General features: G+C 37.4%; 1 protein-coding gene across 5 annotated transcripts in view; it reads right to left on the minus strand.

Annotated features, from left to right (window-relative positions):
- Nucleotides 1-7,687: 7,687 nt before the first annotated feature.
- Nucleotides 7,688-14,872, minus strand: part of GDAP2 (ganglioside induced differentiation associated protein 2) — a 70,718-nt gene continuing 63,533 nt past the window's right edge. For 4 of the 5 annotated variants that reach the window (XM_072644511.1, XM_072644512.1, XM_072644509.1 and 1 more), the window contains exon 14: nucleotides 7,688-8,957. In XM_072644511.1, coding sequence (XP_072500612.1) covers nucleotides 8,883-8,957 — 75 coding nt within the window. In that variant the 3' untranslated portion in view covers nucleotides 7,688-8,882. Of the gene's footprint in view, nucleotides 13,312-14,872 lie in introns of all 5 variants that reach the window. The other variant, XM_072644513.1, reaches the window with a different exon arrangement.

Below are 14,872 nucleotides of genomic sequence, written 5' to 3' on the forward strand. Positions count from 1 at the left end.
GATATGATTCTGTGATAACTATCTGGTATGCTAGGAGTAACATCTCTATTATAAAGGCTAGGATGATTTCTCTTTAAGGGCAAGGCAAGGAGGCTATTTTTGTTACCAGCAATGTCTTAAATGTTGAATCAGATGGCCCTTTCTCCATCCTCATCCTTTTTGACCTCTCTGAAGCATTTGACAATGTCAGTAACCTCCTTTTGGCTACTCTCTCCCCTTTAGAGTTTCACAACCTTGCTTTCTCCTGGCTTTCCTTCCGTCTGACCATTGCTTCTAAGTCTCTTTTGTTGGATCTTGACCCAGATCATTCCTGCTGAGTGTCCCTTAAGGCTCTGACCTTAGTCCCCTTTTGCTTTTTACATTTCATTATCTCATTTGATGATCTCATCAGTGCTTACAGATTCAATTATCACCTCTTTGCAGATGATGCCCAGATCTATGTGTCCAGCCTTTGTCTTTGTGCTAAGTTACAATCATGCATCTCCAACTTTCTCTTGAACATCTCCAAGTGGAAATCCAGTAGAAATCTCAAACTCAACAAGCCTCAAATAATTCATTAGCTTTCTTCACCAATGATCTAAAACCTCCCCCTCCCCCTTCTGCTTCTGAACTCCGCTATTACTATTGTCATCCTCTGAGTCACCCAGGTCTGCAACTTTGACATCATTTTCTCCATTCCTCACTCTTGCTCATCCCAACCTACTGCCAAATCTTGTTATTTCTATCTTCATGAGATTTCTTGTATATGTTCCCTTCACTCCACACACACTCAGGCTCTCATTATATCTCACTTGGACTATTTCAATAGCCTTCTAATTGGTCTCCCTGCTTCAAATTGCTTCCGACTCTAATCCACCTACCACTTAGCTGTCAACATGACTTCCTAAAGTGTAAAGTCTGACCATGTTACATGTTACATGTGACCCATGGTCATGTTACAATGACCCTTTACAACCTGGACCCTTCTTACCTTTCCTATTTTTTTGTACCTTACTTCCCTCCAAATATCCTATGATCTAGCCAATACATTGATCTACTTCCAGTTTCTCAAACACAACACTTTATCTCCACGCCTATGTTCTGGTTATCCTCTATGCTTGGAATGTTGTCCTTCTTTACCTCTGCCTCTTAGTTTCTCTGATTTCCTCCAAGATTCAGTGCAAATCCTACCTTCTGCTGGAGGTTTTCCCTGATCCCTGTCAGCCTTGAAGAATAGTTTGGTGGTATAAAAACATTAGAACAGATTCTTGTATCCACCTGCATCCTTCAAGGATAACAGATTTTCTGGAGACAAGAATAGAACAGGGACTACCAGGAAAACTGAACTTCTAAACTTAGATCATAGGCAAAGAGATGTGACTTTAGCAATCACATAAAATGGGGCAGTAATACAGAATAGGGTCAATTACAGAATGGAATCAATTATAAAATGACATGGAATCAATTTAATTTTTTCAATTCCCCCTTTGATTAAATAAGAAACAGTTTCCTCAATGAATCACTAGGTAACAGGCCAATCAAATGACATCAAATCTATTTGCCTCTCAGGATTGACTCACCAGGATACAAAAAGACCTGAAGATACTAAACATTATATTAAGGATTATTAATTATGAGGTATGGATGGTCTACCATGATGGGAACAGTGTGAGAGGGGAGAGAGGAGGCTAACTGATGCAATGACAGGGTCCAGTGGCAGTAGTCCCCTTTGGCAAATGGGCCTTACAGAGATAGCACATCCTATTTTAGGGTTCAGTTGTCTCAGGCTGTCTCGTTTCTGAAAACATCTCCTCTTGGGCATTCTGGAATGGGCCTGTTCTCAGAACAGCTCCGAAGGGAGGGGCTTGTCCAGGATCGCCTTCTCTGGTTCAGGTTATTTGTAGCGATACTTTGGTGTTTGCACTGTAACCCTTCACAAAACAGATCTCATTACAATTTAGTGAACTATATTAGTTTTAAACTACATTAGGGAACCTGTACTTGAAACCTCAGAGAATTTAAATTTCTATATACTACATGCTGTTACCTAGGCCTTGTATTTAAGATGGACACTGCTTTTCAATAAGTTAAAAGGGAAAATTCAAAAAAAGACACCATACAAGTGTGATTTTGGTTTGGTTTCGGTTCTAGAGTTATTAGTATATCAATGAACTAAAAACATATCCGTTAGAAAATTATATCCATTTAAATTTAATTAACTCCCCCCTTAGGAGGCTTGGATGCTGTTAAGGATCTAATACTATACATGAATACAGAGGTAATAGCACTCTTTGTAAGTAGAAGACTTTTATTCCTAGGTTCAGTGGCTACACAAAGGTATTTACTTAAAAGATATTAATTTAACTCCAAGTTCAACAAAAGACCTGAGATGGGATATGTAAGTATACTAAGTGGTGAATTCCAAATTGTATGCAAAGAACAATGTATACCAAATGAGCTGTCTATAGTAAAACATGTTTGGCTGTTAACCATGTTCAAATGGAATAGATATCACACACACACATAAACCACTGCTCTTAAATACTCTCTAAATATTTAAGTAACTCTTGTGTAATCTGCTTACATTTCAGAGCATGCTCTACATACAGGTATATTTCAAGGACCCAACCTTAAACATGAATATATAACTGTCAGCAGGCAGATGACAAGTCCAAGTACTCATCTACTTAGCTATTTAGCATATGGAAATAAGTATAAATTCAGATTGAAAACAGTAAGATCTTGTATCTTTGCATCCTATCATATTAACTGAGAAGTGCTGGAGTATTGCAGTGAGATTCATTCTATTTTTAAAAAATCACATCTCCACCTGCCCTGGTTAAAGAGATCTGATGTGAAAGAAGGAAGCAGGAACTGATTATAACAGTATTGAAACTGATCCTCCACTTCTAAGCCTGAGTTTAAATTCATGATTTTCACAATCACAAATCACCACGTAAATCACTTTAATACTATAAACAAACTTGTAAATTCTCCCCCTTTTGTCAAGGAGAGCTTGTAATAGAAGACAAGATTCCATTATCTCAGTAAACCAACTTACTCATTCTTTTACAGGGCTGATAAAATTTTATGACCTTTCTAAAGTAGATAGTCCCAAGACCTGGCAAACCAAATAAGATTTTTACAAGGTCTTCACAATCCTGTAAGGTAGGTACTATTATTATCCCATTTTAAATGGAGGAAACTGAGTATCAGAGATTACTGACTTATCTAGCACTCTATAGCTAAGTATGAGGCAAGACTTGAACACAGGTTTTTCTGGTCTAAGTTCAGTGCTCTGTCCAATTTTCTACTAAGCTACGAGAGGTTCCAACAGAAAAAGAAGTGGGCTAGGAGTGGTGTAAATGTTGCCCAAGAGGTATTTGATGACAGAAACAGATGGGCTGGTCATGGAGTGGGAGAAGGATGCCAGAAGGACAACTTGCATGTTTCATTGGTTTCCATGTAATGCAAAGAGATCTAAAGGAAGGCTTGCTAAACATTGAGTAGATTGTAAGAGTTGGTAGTGAGAAAGGAGTGTCTTATATGGCATGGGGGGCAGCTAGTGCCAAGACTCAGAGACGGGATGGGGAATAGTAAGCTTTCTGAATTGCAGGGCACTGGAAGGGAAGTAATGTATAAAGATGGAAAAGTAGACTAGGGCCTGGTTGTGAAATTGTTTACCTAGATTTATATTTGTTTGGTTATGTTGTTTAGATTTTTTCTGTTATCCCTCCCTTTTGACCCTGCCAAAGAAATTTTTTAAAAGAAAAAAAGAAAAATTAAAATTAATCAATCTATTCAAACACTCCAATGTTATGTGTAATGTCCCATGGCCATTGATTTCCTGCAAATGAGCAGGGGAAGAGTCTTGTCATATCTCTTCTTTAGAGCCACATCTGTTAACTTTTCATAGCATTGTACAGATCTTAAAACGCAAAAAAGAGGAAAATATATTTGATCTTGGAGGTAATAGGGAGCCACTAGAGTTGAACGAGTGGAAGAACAACATTATCAGACTAATTTTCTGGGTAGAATATAGGGAAATTATCACCACTACCAACTTAGGTCAGGCCAGTTCAGTTCCAGGTACCATATATTATGGAAGACACATTTTAGGGAAGCATCCAGAGCAAGGCAACCAGGATAGTTAAGGTCCTTGTGTTCATGTAGTATGAAGACTGGTTAAAAGAATGGGGGAATTTTCACCTGGAAAAGGAGATTTGGAAGAGATATGATACATACCTTTAAGCATTTAAAGGGATGTCAGATAGCCCTGTCAAGTAGGAGGAAGGGTGGGTAGAAACTGCAAAGAAGCAAGCTTCAATTTTAGGTAAAGTAAAACTTACCCCAAAGTACAGCCCAAAGAGAGAATGGGCTTCTTCATTACGTTCTAGCTCATTGTAGGTCTTCAGGCATAATCTAGATGACCACTCATTTGGCATGTTGAAGAAAGTACTCTCTTTCAGATGAGTTAGCCTATAGGGAGACACTAGTCATTTTTTTTTTTTTTTTTGGGCAAGGCAATCAGGATTAAGTGACTTGTCCAGGGTCACATAGCTAGTTACTGTCAAGTGCCTGAGCTCACATTTGAACTCAGGTCCTCCAGATTCCAGGGGTGGTTCTCTATTCACTGAACCACCTAGCTGCCCTGGGGTCACTTCCTAATACTGAGACCCACTTGAGTTTGGTCGTGTTTTTTTTTTTGGGGGGGGGGGTTGTTACTCCTTTGGGTTTACCCATATTGATAGTATGTAACACACTTTTTAAGGGGAGATAAACTGGCAATGGTACTAAAGGTTCTTTGGTTTCAATTCTCATGGACTGGGATCCATTTTGGTCACTCGTCAGTCCCCAATCATTATTTAGCTCCTGAGAAAATCTGAATTTGGTTCATGTCTCTCTAAGAGCCCTGCTCTCTTTTCCCCTGTGGCTCCTGCAGGGAGATGACAAGGAAGTCTTATTTATTTCTTCCTTTTTCCAAGATTTAAAAAAGTGCATTTTAAAAATTTACTTTGAAATAATGTTGCAATCTTCTGCCAGTAATTTGAATTCCTGACACTTAGAATAAGTATTAGTTGCACATTAATCTAAAAACATTTTGAGCATAAGAAGGCATTCATCTTCTCATCCAAAACCTAAAACCAACTGGTGCATTTTACAGTGTTTGTTACCAAAAAACTTTTACTGTTCTAGAAGACAGGCTTCTAAGAAACAGATATACTTACTTAGAATTGTGTATTTAGACGATGATCTGAGTGGCACATGATTTATGTAGTGGAATTCTAGTCTAGTGATGGAAGGAACCTTAGCGATCATCTGCTAGTCCAACTTGACCTTGTTCAAGGTCTCTGGTTTGAGTGCACATGGACTGAGTTTCATAATTGTGGCCCCCTCCCAGAATCAGTTCCTAGAAAAATCTGAACTTGGCTCTAAGGGCCCAGATATTTTCTTGCAAGCACTGAAGTTAAAAAAAAATTGAGGAAAGACCAGGTTTATTAATGGCAGGAATAAAACAATAAAAATAGAAGGGACCTTTCAACGTGCAGTCCAGCAATTGTCCAAGCCAGTTATGTTCACTCATTCCTCTCTTGGCTCTTTTCCTGACTCTCTCACTTCTTTCTCAACTGTGCCTCCACCTGAGTGCCTTCTCTCCTTCCCCTGCCTCACCTTTCTGCTTCCTTTTATGTCTTCTTTGAGGGTAGAGACCGTCTTTCTTTTTGTTTATATTTTTATTCTCAGACCCAGGGTCTGGCATATAGTAAGCTTTCGAACTTGGCATGGACATTCCTTTGTTTTGCCTTCTGACGCACATATCTAGTATCATATATTGTTGCTATTTTTGGTGTCATCTCCCTCTCAAACGGAGAACTCCAAGAGGTCAAGCCTGTTCACATATATATGCATACATACATATATATATATATATACACACACATATATATTATATAATATAGTATACATTAACATAATATATATAATATACTCTACACACTATACATATACATACATATACACACATATACATATATGTATGCAGGCGCATGCATGTGTGTGTCTGTGAGTGTGTGTGTGTGTGTGTGTGTGTGTGCGTGTGTGTGTGTGTACGGCTCTGAATTTCACTCCTTTGGTCAGGTCTTCTCAACCAATTAAGCTAGATTCTAGAAGGAATGTTTCCAGGTCAAGAAATCCTGGTCAGTAAGCATGCTGATGTGACAGGAAGGAAACCTACTTCTTTTGGGTGCCTGTCAAATAGTACACTGTTGATTGGTCTTCGTTCTGGAAAAGGACAAACATCATTATGTTGGGGTCAAGGTACAGTACGTACAAGTGTGGCTGATCAGGTGAATAGTTTGGAAGACTCTATTATAGGACAGGCACAAATGGTCCAGATTAACATTCACAGTAAAGAAGTCCACATTTGCACATCTCATATTTCTTTTCTGGCAGCTCTTTCTTTGATGCAGGCACACCATGCTGGGTGGTACTTTGCTGGTGTTTTTCATGTCTCACAATCAATTCCAAAGTTCTTCAGAGAGACCTTGAGAGTGTCCTTGTTTTCCATGTGAATACTTGCCTGGAGTTCTCTGTAAAATAGTTTTAGGTATCTGGCATTCAAACATGGCCAGCTTGTTGGAGTTATGCTTTCTGAATTAGAGTTTGAATGCTTGGTAGTTTAGCTTAAGAAAGGACCTCAGTGTCTGATAGCTTATGTTGTCAGGTGATCTTCAGAATATTCCTAAGACAATTCAAATAGAAGCAATTCAGTTTGTTGGCATGGTGTTGGTAGACTGTCCAGGTTTCAGAGGCATACAAGGAGTTCAGTACAATGGCTTTGTAGACCTTCAGTTTGGTAGGCAATCTAACACCTTTTGTCTCCAACACCTTCCTTTGGAGCCTCCCAAACACTGAACAAGCTCTGTATACATCCCTTAAAAGTATATTGCCACAGCACTTAAAATTTCTCCATTTCCGGTAACTGCATGGTTCCATGTATGGATGGTATGGTGCTGATGGTGGAAAACCTCCATTTTCTTGGTGTTGTTAGACCATAATTAGCACAAGTAGCAGAGAATCAATCCGTATTTTATCGCATCTCAGCCTCAGAGGCTACACTGAGTGAACAATCAAGTACACTATAGATTGCAGACAGTAAAATGGCAAAAGTACTCTCTCATGGTTATGATTTCCTAATAAAATTTGCAAATAGGTGATATGGGTGGGAGTGGTAGGTTGCATGCAAGAGAAAAATGCTAAATTCACCCAAAACTTTGACAGTTGGAGAAAATGCCTCCCTGTGGTATTCCCTCCCCCACCTTCCCACCTTTGTAATACAAAGCCTAGAATTATGGGATTTAAAGTTTGAAGATAACTTTGAAATCATCTCCCTCCTTTTACAGATGAGGAAACTGTGGCACAAAAGTTAAATGAAGTATTCCAAAGCCAAACATCTGACTTGAGGTATTCTCAATTACAATTCAATATATCCACACCATCTTAAAACTCCTGGTGGATGATGTACATAGTGAGGTGAATAAAGCTAACACCTTCTTTCTGTATCTCACTGGCCTCTCAACAATATGCCTATCAAAAGTTTCAGTGTTTTTACTTCATGAGAACTTGAGGAGTAGCATGGTGTAATCAAAACAAAGAGCTGATAGTCAAAATACCTGAATGCTAACAGACTGGCCATTTACTTGATCTTGAGTAAGTCATTTTACATGATCCTGAATTTTTTTTTTAATTTTTCATTTTTAACACAGTTCATATCACATAAAACAATTCCAACTTTTGGTCAGGTGGTAGTTCTTTTAAAGCATTTACAATATAGACGACAAACGAATTTTTTTTTTTAACATTAACCAACTGAGACACAAATAATAACTATGTAGGCTATATCCCGAATTTCTTCATCTGTAAAAAGGGGCCAGTCATGGGCCCTACTATACTCAAAGGATTACTGCAAAGATCAAAGTAATAATACTATGCTAACGAATCTTAAAAACGATAACGCACCATCCAAATAAATAATGTTAAATAAAAGCAGAGAATCAATGGATTTTAGCTGCAAAAAGTAATTTAGATGATTTACTATTCAAATAGGTAGGTTTTCAGAATTTGCAGGTTTTCATACCTTATAAGGTCAATATTTTAAAATGGCTACAGATAAAGTATTCCATATGAAGATAAAAGCTTAATAGGTAAGTTCCTAGAAAGCATCTATTATGTATATTTTAAAAAATCTGCACCAGTATTTCCAAAAACTTCTAGCTATGTACATGGAATTTGCTTTTACAAGGCAAAAATTTCTCAGTGGTTATAATTCATACTGTAAGCAACTTCTTAGATAATTCATCACACTATTTACTGCAGGTGCCAGGCTTTATTGATTAGGATAGTAGCATGGAAAGAGGAAAGAGAAAAATGGTCTACATTCTTGCTCACTGAATGAACTTTACCATTTCTTTCTTGGTTCTCCATATTCTTCAAGTGCATACATAGGCTCAGTTTAAAACAAACAAAAATTATCAAATCAAGAAAAGCATATTTAAAAACATATCTTTAAAAAATGTGAAACATTAGGGAAGGCTTTCTGAATTTTGAATAAACATATTTAAGTCATACCAGCTACATAAAACCCTTGGGTTTCCATTGCTCAGCAATAATTAAAATGATTTACATGTGTTCAAGATTTTACAAAATTATTTATTTTCATCAGCAAGATCTGGTCTGAAAGTCCTGGCTCAGTTTGTGCTGACTGTGTGCTTACTTATACTAACAAAAATCGTTAGAAAAAAAAGTGTGACTGTATGTTTACGTAATATATTTAGCTTTCAGCAGCCAACAGAATATTGTATTCAGTAGTTACGTTTGCTATGTGAATTGCATGAGCAAAATCATGTCTATAATGTTTCTTCAATCCAGCCCTTCCACAAATTGTTTCTCTTTTTGCAACAGCCACCCTTGGAAATATTTTTCTGGAAAGCATAAAAAAAAAAAAGTTAACTAGTCTCATTCAATATCACCAAATATAAACTGCTATTTTAATAAGAAATCTTGGCAAGTATTCATCGTATTTATTGCTGTATATCCTTTATATATTAGAATATGGGACATCACTTGCAAAGTAGATATGAAAGAGCAAATTATGATTGGGGTTTTGAGACAACCTTAGTGATGTGTGGTTGTGTAACTTTCACTCATAACATCTTTCACTCTCCAAAAGTACTCATGGGCTGTACTTAACATCTATAGAACCAACAGCCTTTATTGCATCTTTATTATGGGAATACTGCCACTGGTATTTTAAGGTAAAAGCATTACATCTTGAGAATCCCTACACACAGATGACCTATCTATTTCATATATGTTTACATGGACAGGTCGCTCTGGTAGAATATAAGCTCTTAAAGGGAAAGGCCTGTTTCATTTTTACCTTTACATCCCCAGTGACCAGCACACAGCAGATGATTAATAAATGCTTGAATGCCTGACCCATGATTTTCTTGGGCCAAATCTCCAACTGAGATCAAAGCAGCTGTAGTCCATTCTGTTGAATTATGAACTACGGATTCCTTCTCACTTTCAACTCCAAAAATAGCACCCCCCAATTTACAGTTTTACTCTTAGAATACATACATGTAGGCAAAATTTAAAGGGAGACTATCACAGTTTGGTTTTAGCTAACATTTAACACTGCATGTTCTCATTTTTCTTTTGATTTAGGCAATGAAAAGACAGAACTATTTCCTATAGTTTGAACAAAATGAGACTGCAAAGAATTGAAAGGAGACAAAAGAGATGGGCAATGTTCTTTTACTACAATAATTAAATTTGTTGTTCAAGGGAGAGATCCTTTTTTCTCCCTTTAGTAAACTTTAGCTATATCAGAATTTTCATGATAAATTTACACTTATTTTTTTCCAACATCTGTACTGAATTCCTACTGATATCTTTCAAAATATAATAGCTTTTTCCTCTGACTTTTTTTTTTAAAAGGCAACAATATAAATAAGACATCAGATAAAATTGGAGTTTGAAGAATGAAAAATTTTAATTTGGATGACTGTGTCTAAGATTTTTTAGGAATGAATTTTCTAGTATGATATTTTACCTGTAAAAAAATCTTTGGTATCACTGAATTCAAAGCAACTCAAATATATGAAGACAAAAACTCTTTACTGTTTTGAAACCTCAAGGTACCTAAAGTTTTGTAAGTTGTGTCTAGAACTTCAACTGGTATTCAGAATGACCAAAATCTAATTTTATTAATTTGTCATGTTCTGAATTACTATCAGCTGTTAGTAGACTGCTATATGCAGCTATCCCTTTATGCCACAATGCCTTCCTCTGAAAGCGATGTATTATCTAGTCTATCTGACCTTCATCAAAACAATATATGACAACTGTACCCTACTTGATCATTCTGTCACCATAAGGTCACTCTGCTCTTTCCAAAAGCCCAGTCAGATGAAACAGCTTCATTAAATGTGTTTTGTACAAATAATACTGGTCCCAGCTGACACCCAGTCCCACTGGGAAGTGTATGATTTTCATCTTAACTGTCACCACCAAACTATCAAATTCTCATGATGAGTTTGGTTGCATACTGATGAGTTTGGTTGCATACTAACTACCTCAATGACCTGTTCTTTAAGGTGAATACAGAGGACCTTTCACATATATAGCACACTGTATGCAATATATGTGTATATATGTACATATATATACACATACATATATGTATATGTATGTATACATGTGTATATGAGTATTCACTAAAAACATTATTAATATTACTACAGCAATAAATACCCTTTTAAAATTACTGGATGGATGAAAGGAATACCATCCTGTAACTGAAGCACATTTTCAAATGTTTAAATTGTAAATATAAATAGATATGCATACATATCAATAAAAACAGCTTTAAATCAAAGGACAATACAGCAAATATTTTCACTACAGGCAGCCTGTTATACTGCCTACAGGGAAAGATTATAGGAAGAATTTCAATTCAAGGCAGCTAAGCCCTTTAACACAGAAAAGGTTGTATATTTTCATAGCCCCTTGTGGAAAAGGTATTCCAATTTGATCCAACAAGAGTCTGTGATAACAATCTACTATCTGCTTCAATTTTTTATTTGAATTTTTGTGATGGGCACAACCAGGCTAAAGAGATAAAAGGAATGTGTTTTGATAAGAATTACAAGACAGCTACACCAGAGAAAGGTGAAAATTGTATCTAACTGGTTGCCAACATGTGCTGATCGCTACTTTAGTCCAATATTCACAAAACATAGGATAAGAAAAGGAAGACCATGTCATTGCCACCTGTTCACAGGTGACTGATACTTCAGTCTCCCACTTTAAAAAATGACATTCACTTGCTAAACTCTTTAATAACTAAAGGTGAAGAGACTTGCCCAATTCCATAACCAATTTTCTCTAAAATTATTCTTTTGGTACTTTGGAGATGAATTGCATTCTTTATGCACTGGAGAATTAAATGGAACATGAGTGCTGTTACTGAAAGAGTAAAAGGCTCCTTAGAAAGTTTACGTTTTAAAAGCTATGCAGAGTCGGCACTTTGGCTCACACCTTTGGACTATAACAGTTGTCCAGAGAGAAATGATCTGTGTACGTGTGTGCATGGGGTTGGGGGTTGGGAGTTGGGGATAAGGTGTGTACTAAGATGCTGAGGGGGTAATAGGACTATGTCAATGATAATTAACCATTCATTTAAGAATAACAACCTCCCCCCGCCAAAAAATAATGCCTTTCCAACTGACACTATCATCAATGATCAAAAAAAAATTCTGGACAGACCTAGAGATGGGAGGTGCTAGAACTGAAATTGTACACTGATGGCTGTATTTCTCTTGAAAGACTGAAAGAGTACAGGGGGGTCAGAGATAAGGGAAATCCTGTAGACCTCATTCAAATTTTATTCCTAACTTACAATCAGAGACAACACCTCTACTTCACATTCCTTTAGCACCTGTCGCTCAAAGATATTCAAGTCCTTTTCTAGATACTATACCTTCTCATACCTCCATGAGGTAGGTAATGTACTCATTTTATAGCTAGGCAGGCTAAGGCTTAGTGCCTGAGTTAGAAATAGCAAGAGTAGCAATGACGTCAAGAATCACAGCCCTTGTGTCTGCTCACCCTCCTGATACACAGGCAATGCCAGGAGGTCTGATCATTACACAAGGTGAAAGAGAGAGAGGGAGATGGAGAGGGAGAGGGAGAGTGAGAAGGAGGGGGAGATGAAGGGGGAGGGGGAGGGGGAGAGGGAGAGGGAGAGGGAGAGGGGGAGAGAGAGAGAGAGAGAGAGAGAGAGAGAGAGAGAGAGAGAGAGAGAGAGAGAGAGAGAGAGAGAGAGTGTGTGTGCGTGTGTGTGTGTGTGTGTATATACACACATATTTCTAAAGAAAGTTAACATACCATTACTTTCTTTCTCATGTGATATTAAATAAATTCTTGGTCAACTATTTGGTGGTTTCTATTTACTTAGAGAACTAAGACAGCTGGAGCTTTTAAAAAGAGGCCACAATGCTTATGATAACAGAAGAATCAAAAAGACATCCTTTTATCATTCTTTAAGAGCAAAATAGTGGCACCCCCACAGATCATCTAATTCAGGGATATAAGCCCAGCACTTACACAGCCCATATTTTGCTAAACATTTCAATGATCTTTTGTCAAGCAATAGAATTTCAGTCAAATCACTTCCAACATTCTCAGTTTCACACCATTCTTCTTTGCTGTAGGTAAGGTATCTGTATATGTAAGAAGTAAACCCCACAACAGGATTGGAAGTAATGTACTTATCTGATAAGTGTAGCCTGAATGGCTTGTACATTATTACAAATGGTTCAGTACCCCAGGCAGCTTTCAATATGATGGGGACAATATATCAAGACTGACAGACTGTCCAAAAGTCTGATGCCTTTCCAGGAAATTTAAGACATTTGAAAGTTGCTCTCCCACAGGGGATGCAGACACAAATCTCTCCTTCCTTTCATTCTGAAATATCAGTATTTCCACTAGATATGCATATACAAATTTAAAACAGTGGTACACAGTGCGCAGTGACCTAACATTTGCAGATTGTTTATGTGCCCGAAAATATAATGTCAATAAAAAAATATCAGAGAGGTGGGGACAAAAGACCTTCTCTGAATTCTGTACAGCACAAATGAATTTCAATTCAACAGGCAGCAGGCCATGAAGAAAGAGTCATCCTTGGAAATCAGCAGCACTACCCAAGATGAAAGGTCATAGATCTGGTGATGGGGGATAAGACGCATAGTAAGGCCCGTTTTCCTGTGGAAAGAAACAAAAAGGCAAAAAAAAAAAAGAGATTTATAACATTAAAAGTGGGTCTCCTTTCACATCTGTGAGCATGGAGGAAAAAGTGTTTTAAGACAGAATTAAAGACAGAACTATGTAGTGACTTAGCTCAGGATTGTGAAACCCAAATTTCCTTAAAGGGAATCTCAGAATCATAACTGTGTTGGCAGACACAGAGGCAGATGCTCTCTTGCCACGCATAAGGAGCAAGGCTTGTTAAAAGCTCTCAGGTCATTTGGTTCAAGACGGAGAATTGCATACCAGGCCTTTAATGTCTAAGGAAGACAACATAGTTCCAGAGTGATTATCTGGCCCACATTTTTCCTAAGTTTGTCTTTATAAAAACCAAGTAAGACAGTTAATTTCAATGATTTTAAATTAATTTAGTTCCTAAAGCCAATAGGCACCAAATCTCTCATTAGGTTAATGGGATATAAGACTGTTCTGTAGTTTCTAAGATTTTTTTTTTCTCCAAAGAGTTCATTTTCATTACACTCTAAGGTAAGGAATGTACACATTACCTTAACATTAAGGCAAGTAAAGACTTGGGAAGAGAGAAGGAGGATGATGTTTGAATGAGATATTTTACAGTAATTATGGGATTTTTAAAAAAATCTTAAGCTAATGATAAAATCTGCGCTAGATCCACTGAAGCAGAGATAAATACTGATTCAATTGTAGAGGAACAAGTAGATTTTGGGGTATTAGGTGTCTAGGAATTCTTGTCTTCTGAATATAAATATGACCAAGGATCTAAAGATCTTTCCTTTAAACTCAAGTGCAGTCAAATCCTAGGATCTGCTATATTTTTAAAACTTGAATAATGTATAAAAATAATTATTTTTTTTATTCCTCATTCAAGTTCTATTCTTCTCATCACATCCCTCACCTCTCCACAAAGATTACAGAATCATAGAATGTAAGAAGTGGAAGGAGATGGAAGAGAATAAGACTCTATATCACACCTACTATGTGCCAGGAACATCTTTTTACAAATAATACCTCGTGTGTGTGTGTGTGTGTGTGTGTGTGTGTGTGTGTGTTCATCCTTCCTTGCCGAAGAACACCATGCCATCAGAGAAATCATGATATGACTTGCACTTGACTTTGTTTTGAGTGAGGGAGGGCTGTGCAGGTCACTAGCCTCACTTCTCCTCCAGAGCCATCTGAATCTAGTGACCAGATATTCATAAGGACGAGAGGAGATGACCCAGGATGAGACAAATGGGGTTAAGTGACTTGCTCAAGGTCACACAGCTAGTGAGTATCAAGTGTCTGAGGTGAGATTTGAACTCAGGTCCTCCTGACTCCTGCACTGGTGCTCTATCCACTGCACCACCTAGCTGCCCCATGGTATTTAATTCCTTAAGGCTGGAACCTTTAGGCCTCACCAAGTCCAAATGACTTATTTTACAGATGAGGAATATAAGAGGCCTTACATTTAAGAGCCTAGCATACAGTCACAGAGCAGAACAAAAAGAAATTGTTTTAAAAGAAAATACTGGTCATGGTTAGGTAAATCTATAGGCTCCTC

This window comes from Notamacropus eugenii, chromosome 2 (genome assembly GCF_028372415.1).
Source record: "Notamacropus eugenii isolate mMacEug1 chromosome 2, mMacEug1.pri_v2, whole genome shotgun sequence".
Lineage (NCBI taxonomy): Eukaryota > Metazoa > Chordata > Mammalia > Diprotodontia > Macropodidae > Notamacropus > Notamacropus eugenii.